Source organism: Xiphophorus couchianus, chromosome 14, assembly GCF_001444195.1.
Source record: "Xiphophorus couchianus chromosome 14, X_couchianus-1.0, whole genome shotgun sequence".
Taxonomy (NCBI): Eukaryota; Metazoa; Chordata; class Actinopteri; order Cyprinodontiformes; family Poeciliidae; genus Xiphophorus; species Xiphophorus couchianus.
In genome coordinates, this window is record NC_040241.1 from 5100396 (window position 1) to 5111934 (window position 11539).

The 11539-nt window shown below is 41.3% G+C and overlaps 1 protein-coding gene across 1 annotated transcript; it reads left to right on the forward strand.

The window, feature by feature from the left end:
* The first annotated feature begins 222 nt into the window (after positions 1-222).
* On the forward strand, positions 223-6126 carry LOC114157134 (uncharacterized). The gene is made up of 4 exons (XM_028037950.1): positions 223-1013; positions 1476-1679; positions 2877-3087; positions 5700-6126. Exons 1-4 carry the CDS (start codon positions 308-310, stop codon positions 5950-5952), a joined length of 1374 nt encoding a protein of 457 aa, XP_027893751.1. The 5' UTR covers positions 223-307; the 3' UTR covers positions 5953-6126.
* Positions 6127-11539: the final 5413 nt, after the last annotated feature.

Genomic DNA, 11539 nt, shown 5'->3' on the forward strand with positions numbered 1-11539 from the left:
GCATTACCGCCACCTACTGGTATGGAGTGTGGATCAGAACGCAACTTAAAAAAAAAACACTAAATCCTTTTCTATCAGTTTAGTTTTCTTAAGAAATTTTATGAAATAACATAAATATTCGACACACACACCTCGCAGCGGCCTGCTCAGCTATAAAGCTATTTGCCCCGCCCACCAATCAACTACACGCTACTTGATACACCTGGTGCACATAGTTGGGAGGGTGGAACGCCATCCCACCACGAGTATATTTACGCACTAGGTTTGTTGCCTGTTGTTCTCTACGCGTTCTATAGTGCATGAAGTAATGGAAGGACCACCGCAGCTGCCACCTGAACTTTGGGTTTATGTGTTCAGCTATCTTAGCACAGAGGAAAAACACACGGTCCGCTCCTGCTGCAGGCACTTAAAGAAGCTTATCGACCACCCATCCCTATGGAAGGACTGCACTGTGGCGATGTCCAAACTTCGCCGCTACACTTACGGCTTCTGGCACACATTGAATTCTCGCAAGCTCACCCGGGTGGCTGTGCGACACCTGCGGCGAAAAGAGTGGCGACGTTTGGTGAAGTTCCTCCCGTCGCTCACTGCCATCGTATTTGTAGATGGCGGGCGACAATATAAAGAGAAATACATGAACAACCTTGCCCGATTTCCCAACCTACGGGACCTCGGGGTACGGAACGCCACCTGGGATGAAGCGTTGCTTGGCCACAGCCTGACGGAGCACCTCCAGGAGCGCCTCACGCACCTGAGCGTGTGCAAAGTGCGGCTGCCCGACACTGTGGCGTTCATCAAAACTGTGTCCCAGCTGGTCAACCTGCGCTCCCTCCTTTTCCACCAGCAGAGTGAGGGTTGCGGGCTGGACAAGGTGAGGCCTGTTCCCCGCAACAACTTCCACGCCATGTTGCTGAAGCTAAAGAAGCTGATCCACCTTTCCTGGGGGATGAAGGGGGAGCCACCAGAACCGCTTCCTGACGACTACTTGAGTCCACCGAATCCAGAACAGTCAGGTATGCCTTCTCCTTATGCCTGCCGTCATAGCTTCACAAGTGACGGTCCGAATTATACACTGTACGTTCAGTCTCATTTCAATAGCGTAAATATACTAATTTGGAGAACAAGCAACATGCACAAACGTTGCCTTCCTTTGGGACAGTTGGTCATATTTTCCCTGTATTTTCGTCACAATGTAGTTCTCAGGACACAGGTTCAAAACTACTATATGTAGCTTCATATTTAGCAAACCAGAAGTCCTGCTAAACATAAAACTACATCATGGCCACTGTTGTATTCATTTTCACCAGATGGACAATAACAGCCGAGTAGCAATTTTATAGATAGTTTATGTATTTTCCAGCTGGAAAATCTATTTCAGTTAATAAAAATTAGAACTCCTAAACCTCTCATGTAATCCAGTGTTGAAGCCATAATCTACACTCCTACACTTCTTAATGTTTTCCTTTCTGCTGCAGGAATGTCTTCGTACGGCGGCCCGGCGCTGACCAGTCTGGAGCTTGTGGACTACCCAGAGACTATCCTCCCTGAAAATGCTCTGAGGAGTCTGACCTCACTTCGGTCTCTTGCTGTCCGCTACAGGTACATCAGAGAAGGGATCGAGTGTCGACTCGGGTCCTGGCTGACCCCTCTGCGACAGTTGGAGTCTCTCACCATCATCGGTGAGTTCTGCTGCCTTTCAGCATGTTTTTACATTCTGTAGTTTGTTTATGCTGATATTTATGGATGGGTGGATAAATCACAAGTACGTAATATTAAAATGTTCTTCAAATACATTTTAATATAAAATATTTAAGATTTTAAAAGCACATTTTTGTAGCTTGCTGGTCTGGATCATTAGGATGCGAGTTAGCATAGCAGAGAACAAAGCAAATTCTCATCAGAGAAGTTTCATACAGTATCAGTCATTCTTCCACTAAAAGTGGGACATAATGATATTTAGAAACATGTAATTAGATTAATGCTGCGGTTGATTAGTGTCATGATGATGCTGATTACATTGAACCTAAACGGGCTCCTTTCTTTTTCTTCTTCATCAATACTGTTTGAGTTTTACCTTCTTGCTCAGTGAGAGTAAACAGCTGGGTGGTCCAACCCTCAGTGTAACAGAGCTCAGCTGAGCCAACAGCGTCTCCAGTGATTGTAGTATAAAAACAGCTGGAAGGTCCATTCACTGCTTCGTCTGTGTTCCTGGCTGCCATTATATCAGGAAGACTAAAGAACACACGGGTTTTGTCGGCTCATTTCACACAAAGAGAGCCAAGCTTGCATCATGCTGTATAAATCAGGTACCACCCAGGTAAACGTTTCATGTTGATGCAGTGGACCTGTGACAGTCCAGATCTCAGCCTTGCTAAAACACATTTGTTTTTTTCTTAAAAGCTGTCACTCAGAACAGCTGCGGCCGCAACAAGGAGCATGAGGAGTTTGAAGCCTCACATAGAGAAACAGTGGAGAGTCCAGGCCTCTCTGCTAGTAGGTGAGCTGGAAGCTGCACCCTTCAGACATCAGAGGCCTCTGCCTAGAAGAGTGCAGCTCAAGCTTGAAGTGGAAACAGCCAAAATGAATCAGGCGAAAGGGAAGTTCTTTAGAATCATGTGCTGATATCATTTTTGGTTAGATGCACAAAACCCTGGGCTTATCCAAAATCTGGTACTTTCTTAGACTTAGACTTGTACTTTATTGATCCTTTGGGAAGACTCCCTCAGGAAATTGAAGTTACCAAGTTACTTATAGGTTCCATTAACAGATCTCCTTGAAAGTTCTGTTGATGGGAGATTTTAGAATTTGATGTTTTCATTGAATTTGGCACAATCACTGTGTTGGTTCTGAGAGGAAATGTTCTAATATTTCTTAAGGTGGGAACTCCCTTGCTACATATACAACCACCATCCCACCCAGTATGACCAGGCTGACACTGCGAGTAGCTATAACTCTGAAAGACATGGGCTCCATTGCTCCTAAAGTTCCAGGACTGGAGCACCTGGACATTGAGCAGAACCGTTCTAGTGGACGCCTCTGCAGACGGATCCCCGTGCTATTTCCTCATCTCAAGACTCTTAGGATACGGTGAGTAGCAACATTTGGACACTTGTTACTTGTTTACTGGAATGCAGACTTCACTAATGTGCAGATTATATTTAAAGATAAAATCCTTAATATGTTGACTATTGCTACATTAAACCTTATAGTTTTATTCACAAGATGGGGGGGGGGAAATGTAAGAAATTATAAAATCATATTTTCAAGATCTGTGAAAACGCAGACATTGTGTTGTCTGTTGAACACAATTAAAGGAATCTAAAAAATGAACATTATATGTTGAAAAAGACAAATGGAAGACTTATAAAATTGACTTTGTGAGCTTTCAATCATGTTACACACTGTGTTCCAAATTATGCAAATTGGATCCAAGTGTCATAAATTAAATTTTTTGTTGTGATATTAAATTTATAGATGTATTGTGTGTCAGGGCTCTTTAAATCGCTATAATTAATTTCAGAGAGCTGGTTGATTAGTTTGTCTGATGAGCTCAATTAAAGGAAATCTACATAAGAAGGATGTTCCACTTTATTAAGCAGGCCACAGGTTTCAAGCCATATGGGAAAGAGAAAGAATCTCTGTATGAATACACTATATGATGATTTTCCTCAGCAAATATCTAATGTATGAAAACATTAGATATTTAACAAAACCTGAAGCGTTATCATCGTACTGTGAAGAGATTTGTGGCTGATTCAGAACGAAGATGGGTTTGTACAGATAAAGGCAGAATGAGGAAAGTTTCTGTTAGACAAATTGATCGGATTAAGAAAGCAGCTGTTAAAATGTCCTTACAAAGCAGGAGACAGTTATTTGAAGCTGCTGGAGCCTCTGGAACCTCAAGGTGGAGGATCCAGAGGCTTGTGGTGCATGAAGCTACTATTGGGCCCCTGACCAGAGCTCACAAGCAGAAACGGTGGCAGTGGGCCCAGCCGTACATGAAGATTCATTTTCAAACAGACTTGTTCACTGATGACTGCTGTGCAACCCTGGATGGTCCAGATGGACGCAGTAGTGAATTGGTGGTGGACGGCCACCACATCCCAACACGGCCGTCACGTCAGCAAGGAGGTGGTGGAGTCATGCTGTGGGCTGAAATCATGAGGAGAGAATCATTGGTCGACCCCTTCAGAGTCCATGAAGGGACCTGCAAAGAAATTCAAGCAGAAACTTTCCAGAAACTCACAAGTTCAATGGATGTAAGAATTGTGCTGTGATATCAAAGAAGGTCCTATGTTAACATGTAACTCGGTCTGTTAAAATGTTTTTGATTGAAATAGCTTTTGATTTTAGTACATGTGACCACTTAATGCTGCACATTCAAAGAATGACCGTTTACAGTTCTTTATAATCCATAAAATGTTTAGAAAATCTGCTGTTCATAATAATTTGGAACATTTTGCATTTAGAGTTTTTTATTTTTGAAAAAAAATACTGTTCTCATGGGGAGCTTTGTTCAGGAAAATTGTATATATACTGTAATAGTTCATGACTTGAAAACTATACTGACCATCATTTGCATTGAACATTTAAGAAAACCTGAGAAAATATCACTTGCATAATAATTAGGAACACTGTGTAATGTTTTTCCCCCATCAAAAACATACCTGAGGAGTTGCTTTGATTCTTTCATGCATGTTTGAGAAATCCTTGAATCTCCCGTGGCAACCATTCTGGGTGCTAAATGCTTGCTTTCGTAAAAATGTGCTTATTTCCACTAGGCTCATTCTCTGAGCTTTCACCTCATTCACTCCTCCAGACTAGCAGCAGCAGCAATTAGCAGATGCCTCATGGAACCAGGAGTCTGCTGAGCTAATCATACAAACTACTTCTCATTTCTGCGTTCCTAAGATGGTTGTAATTGGAAATGGCATATTGACGAACATTATTATTCCACGCTAAAGGTGGAGGGTCAGAAAGAGGAGCTTCTTAAAGAGACAGAGCCCCAATTTGAAGGCATCAAATTGCGAAGTCAAATTTCTTTCTTTTTTTTAATATAGCATTTTACAGCAACTGAAGATAACAGTTACTTGCTATAAAATGGCATTATGTTCTTGGAAATACACAATACTTTATGTATTTCTTTAAGAATTTTGAAGTGCAACAGAAAGCTTTAACATAACTTTTCCTCAAATGAATATTTCCATTACAATTTTCTTAATAACTGACATTTGATGACATCCGTCCATCCATTATCATACATCCCTAGTCGAGTCCCCAGAGGTGCTGTTCCTATCTCCAGCGGTTAACGGGCAAGAGGTGGGGCCGCCCTGGACGGGCCGCCCTGGACGGGCCGCCCTGGACGGGCCGCCCGACCATCACATCTTGATGATGACATAGAAAAATCTAAATCTTCCTGTGATGAAAACAACCATGCAGATTGCTATCAAAGCAACAATACCAACAGAGCAACAATTATCAAGGGGTAAACTCAGTAGCCCCAATGATCCAGTATCTGCCTTAATCAGTATCCCATGTCATTGTGGATGACCTATGACCTTTCAATGCTGTGAATTGTGCTTTGACCCACAATTCAGTGCCTCTCACTGTTTTAGATGTGTTCTGAACAATCCCTAAAAAAATGAACAGCTCTGTTTATTTTCTTCAACCTTTAACATGTTTTCCCATCTCATCTGCAGATTTTTCCACCGGGAGCCAGGGAAAGATCTCCTTAGTCTCCACAAACTGCGACACCTGGTGCAGCTGGAGCTCCTGGTTGAGCGCTCCTTCGTTCTGAGGGATTACCTGAACGGCCACCCGTGGCCCAGCCCCTGTGTGCAGGAGCTCATCAGTGAGCTTCGGGATCTGTCAGACAACAGGATCACTGTGATCACCACAATGCGCCAGAGAAACCTTTTAAGAGAGTGTGACTGTTTGTGGGAGGGGGACTGATCTATCTATTATATAGGGCAAGACAAGAAGCACGCGGTTCATAAAGTGCAATACTCAAGGACAGAGTCAAACAAAAAGTTCAGAGGTGAAAGCTGCAGTGGTTGCCAGTTTTTCTAAAATGAAACGTTTGGATTCTGTATGTACGCATTTCTTAATAAATTGACATTCATATCAGTGGCTGAGGATTCATAGTGACCATTTAGCCGATTAAATACCGGCTCTAACAGATTTCTGTGATTGTCAGAAAAGTCAAGTGGCGAGACGGTTCTGGGACTCAAACTCTAAAATCCACATCTTTCCCCACATGGAACAATCCAGCTGTCTACCTGTGTGCTGCAGAATCCTTGTGTATAAAAAGCTGGGATAAATTTTCTTAAATGTTCACAGGTTGCATTATTAGAGTACACATTTACCCATGAAGACTCATTTGATACAAAACGAGAAGCACAACTTTAATTATGCAGACTTGGACTTGAATCAGACTTGAGCCGATTAATATTAAGACTTTAGAAATGACTTGGGGAAAAAATGTTCAGACTTGGATTTGAACCTGTTTACTTGAGAAGACTTGATATTTTACTCAAAATATAAAGTGTAAAACACATATTTATAAAGTAGACCCATATAATGTACAATGGTCATCATTTTGTTGGGCCGGATCCTGGCAACAAGGGTCGAGTTGGGAATCCTGGGTTGGAGAATGATAGATGCTTTGTTTTGAAGTTGACAAGGGGGTTTCAGATGGATAAGTATGGGAATTCTTGGCTGCGGATTGGGGGGGGAGTATACTGGAGGACACAGGGAATGGCGGTGTCTCCACAGACAAAACAAAAGTATCAGCTCCATGATTAAGTTTGCTCTAATGACAGGTTTTAAAACCTAATAAAATCAGATGTTCATTACCAGTTAGGACAAGAACATGGAATAGGTTACCAGCTCAAACTACTGTATGCATTGGAACCTGCTACACCTGATTATAGACAGAATATCCAGCAAGCGAATGTTGTTAGCTCGACTCATTACCGTTTGAAACTTACAATGACAAGCATCACAATGCCATACCATATGCACCGAAAAATACTGTTTAATAAGACTCTGACACTGAACCATTTATGAGAATAAACGTCGCTGACAAACACTTTAATTTGTTTAATTCTGGCTCCACAAAAAAAGATTTTATGTAAAATCGACTTTTTTTGAACCCTATATACTTTTATAATGTTATTCCTTCGTAAAAAAAAAAACAAAAAACATTGTGTTGATTTCAGTCTTTCATGCATGTTTGACAAATTCTTCAAGCTCCTGTGGCAACCATTTGGAGTGCCTAAACGCTTGCTCTCACAAAGCTTCACTTATTTCCACAAAGCTCCTCCTTGAAGCTGCAGTTTACAAGTTAGTGGGGTTCTGTCTCACAGAGCCCCTCCCCTTCCCCACTCAGTTCCACCAGGTGTTTGCTAACTGGGGCAGGCTGCGAGTGCTGAGCTCATTATACCATAAACCAGGTGGTTTATGTTACTGGCAGACATTACTGACAATTCTTAAAATATTATATATACAGTATATAGCGCTTTCATGAATAGCGCTCACTACAGTGGACAGCTATCTAAAGGCCATTTTCTTGTGCTTCTTGTGGATTTTTATGTTATAAATTCAGACAGACCACTGAAGTGGACACTAATGCATCATAAAATACTCCATCTAATAGTGTATTAGATAGTGTATTCTGTAGTGATCAGGCCATCAGCTGCAAATGCAAGAAATAATTTTTTGTTAAATCCAATATGGCCGCCAGACAAACAAGCACGCCAACTGACCCGGTCCCCCCTTCTACCGTAGACGACTTTGCAGGTACAAAAAATATATATTGTGACATCAGATAACCCTAAAGAACAATACTACTGATGTATTTTACAAATAACAACTGTGTATTTGGAGAAAATTACAATTGATCACCTGATTCACAGTATGGAAAAAAAAGAATCCTGACACAAAGGATCATAATTCATGCATTAAGGGGTTAAATATATTTTATTGGTCAACAGACATTTGATTTTTGGTCAAAATGCTTTGATGTAAGTTGACTAGCAATTGAACAGGTTCTGCGTCTTTCTAAAACTGAAGTAAAAAAATAGGACTCAAAAGTTTGAAACTCAATACAGCACTTTGACCGACAAAAATAAAATCTAAAAACAAGTTTTGTTCGTCTTGAACAACTCTCTACATCAGTGCAACAGTTTGATCTACAAAATAAATAAAAATGATACTTTTCACATCTAACAGACACCTTAGCTCCTCACTGATGACGCAGTCTCACTTTCCAGCTCTGCATTCAGCAACTTACCAAACACGAGCCGTGAAAAAAACTGAGGCAAAAAAGCCTAAATGGTTTTGTTTCCTATCATTTTCAGCCACAACATTTAACTAAAATATCTACTGATATGTGTCATTGTCTCTGCCTCCCTTTGACTCTATGTAGCCTGATGACCCTGCATGGATTCATGTATTTACAACAGACACTACAGTAATGCACAGTATCAGAATGTGAATTAACTAAATATAAAAAAAGTATGTTTTTTATCATACAGAATGAGAATTTAAGCAACTTAACAATTTTCAGATGTATACATTATTATAGTACATCGCAACTTTATTTTCTGTGAAACCCATTTCTGAAATCTCCTAATTATTACCCTTATAGTGTGGAAATAATGAAAAAAACTATTGAAACGTTGAAAGAAATCAACCTGACATCAGTCCTCACCTGTTCTCCTTTCTGGTTCTACTATAATTAATAATTTTTTTAATCCACCAGCAACTTCTGTCTAGAGTCCATGGAATAGTCGTTCAAAATACCAATAAAACAAATTACATGGTTTATGACAAACTAGAACTGGAACATTTATGTCTTTTTCTCTGACCGTTCCCCGCCGTGTTCCTTGGGATTCATGAAGATCTTTGGTCTCTCCATTCTGTGAAAATCCTCTGATTCAGTTATGAAACAAATGGATTGATGCTGACATTACAGACAATACAACTATTTCCATATAAAATGGCCTCAATTTGTTTCAACTAGATGTGATTATTTGGTGTCAGAGCCAAGGGACCAGGATCACCTGAAACTAAAACAGTAAGAGCAAAAAAAAATAACCATGAACCAAAATGTATTTATTCTACAGAAAGAATAAATCAGTCACACTAACACTGTATAACTGAGGAGGCTGGTTGGTCAGTGTGGTAGATTTCTCAAACACTGGCATCATCATCATTCCATAGATGAAGGAAAACTCTATGATGTCACAACTAGTCATGCTTGTGATGTCATCAGCACTGTATGTATGTAACAAACTGCTACCTTCTTGTCATTGCTTCCTGCACTACTGACGAGTTCAGACGTACGCAAAGCGCTTTTTGAAATGGAGACAGAGAGAATGTTTGAATTGACCCAAAAGCTGGCCTCCACCCAGAAAGAACTGGAGGAAACAAAAAATGAGCTGCAGACGCAGAAAACTATAAAGGGGATTTTCATGAAAATGAACAGAGACTTAAAGACAGAACTAGAGACAGTAAAGAAGTTTAACAGTCCAGAAGCTGTAACTAGTTCTGACAAGATGCAGCTGAACTACAATGATGACAAGGAGAAACGTCTGCAGAGAGAGTTAGATCAGATGAAAACTTCTTACCAACAACTAAAGTGGACGTATGAAGCTGATGTTTCTGCCTTAAGACAGGAAATCACTAAACTAAAAAATATTGTGGATCTGGCTACAATTGCATTCGAAGGACTTAAAGCCAGACATGAAGAAGAAGTTTCTGGCCTGATGCAGCAGGCAGACATTTTGAAGCAGGACGGAGCTAAAGAGAGGGAAGCTTCCTCTCTAAAAATCAATAAGCTTGAAGCTGAGAACGAAAACCTTCTAAAAGAGCTGACTGACTTCAAGAAACTGCACTCTGGCTGTGAACTTAGTTTCAAAACGGAGCAAGAAAAAATTAAATCAGACCTTCAAGACGGAAATGAAAAAGACACGACCAACAATTCTGACTCTGCAGCCATTAATCAGGAACATCACTTGGAGGAAACCAAGTCAGAGGACAGTGATGTTCCTGATACATCGATCAAGCAAATAAATGATTTTGTGGTAGAGAGAGAACCTGAGGCCACAGAAATGAGAGACAGCTGTGTGGCAAATCGGTCAGAGGAACCAGTGGAGGCAACGGGCAAGAAAACGTCCATATGGAAAAGAATTCAAGACAGTTTTAAGCTGAAGAAATCACAACAGAAAAAAACCAAGAAAACATCATAATAGAGCAACAAGGAGAAAATGTCTAGTTAATTTCTGAATCGTTTGCAAAACCCCAAAGTAAATCTCTTATTTTAGACCAGAAAAAAAAAATGGCCGTGGGTTTTCTCCGGGTTCTCCGGTTTCCCCCAGATTTCTAAAAACCATGTAAATTTTGATGATTGCCCAATGTAACGTGTCCTCAAGAAAGGTCGTATTAATTTCTATCAAATTTAATTTGCAAACGGTTCAGATTGGAGAAACATTTGTGGAGAGAAAGGAAAACCTCTAAAACAAGCAACCAGTTAAAAGAGTCCAGGTCAGAACCATTTTCAAAACCCCAAATTACATCTCATATTTTAGACAAAAAAAAAGGTAACCATGGTGATGCAGTGGTTAACACGACATCTTCACAGAAAAGAGGCCTTTGTTCTCAACCAGGCGCCTCTTTCTGTGGGAGTTTGTCTGTTCTCCCCGTGTTAGTGGAGGGTTTTCTCCGGGTGCTGTGGTTTCCCCCAGGATTTCAAAAATGATGTAAATTGGGGTGATTGACTATAATGAACATTGTCCTCAAGAAAGGTAGCATTAATTTCTAGAAAACTGAATTTGCAAACGGTTCAGATTAGAGAAACATAATGTCAGGTGAGAGTTGCTCTCCACAGGTTGCTCTCCACAAGTTGCTCTCCACAGGTTGCTCTCCACAAGTTGCTCTCCACAGGTTGCTCTCCACAGGTTGCTCTCCACAAGTTGCTCTCCACAAGTTGCTCTCCACACGTTGCTCTCCACAAGTTGCTCTCCACAAGTTGCTCTCCACAGGTTGCTCTCCACAGGTTGCTCTCCACAGGTTGCTCTCCACGGGTTGCTCTCCACGGGTTGCTCTCCACAAGTTGCTCTCCACAAGTTGCTCTCCACAGGTTGCTCTCCACACGTTGCTCTCCACAGGTTGCTCTCCACAAGTTGCTCTCCACAGGTTGCTCTCCACAGGTTGCTCTCCACATGTTGCTCTCCACAAGTTGCTCTCCACAGGTTGCTCTCCACATGTTGCTCTCCACGGGTTGCTCTCCACAAGTTGCTCTCCACAGGTTGCTCTCCACAGGTTGCTCTCCACATGTTGCTCTCCACAAGTTGCTCTCCACAGGTTGCTCTCCACATGTTGCTCTCCACGGGTTGCTCTCCACAAGTTGCTCTCCACAAGTTGCTCTCCACAGGTTGCTCTCCACAAGTTGCTCTCCACAGGTTGCTCTCCACATGTTGCTCTCCACAAGTTGCTCTCCACAAGTTGCTCTCCACATGTTGCTCTCCACAGGTTG

Excerpts from the sequence above, each read along its gene's own strand:
- LOC114157134 (XM_028037950.1), top strand. The coding sequence starts at position 308 with ATGGAAGGACCACCGCAGCTGCCACCTGAACTTTGGGTTTATGTGTTC. Across the intron at positions 1,014-1,475 it reads ACCGAATCCAGAACAGTCAG|GAATGTCTTCGTACGGCGGC; the intron begins GTATGCCTTCTC and ends TTTCTGCTGCAG. Across the intron at positions 3,088-5,699 it reads CTCAAGACTCTTAGGATACG|ATTTTTCCACCGGGAGCCAG; the intron begins GTGAGTAGCAAC and ends TCTCATCTGCAG.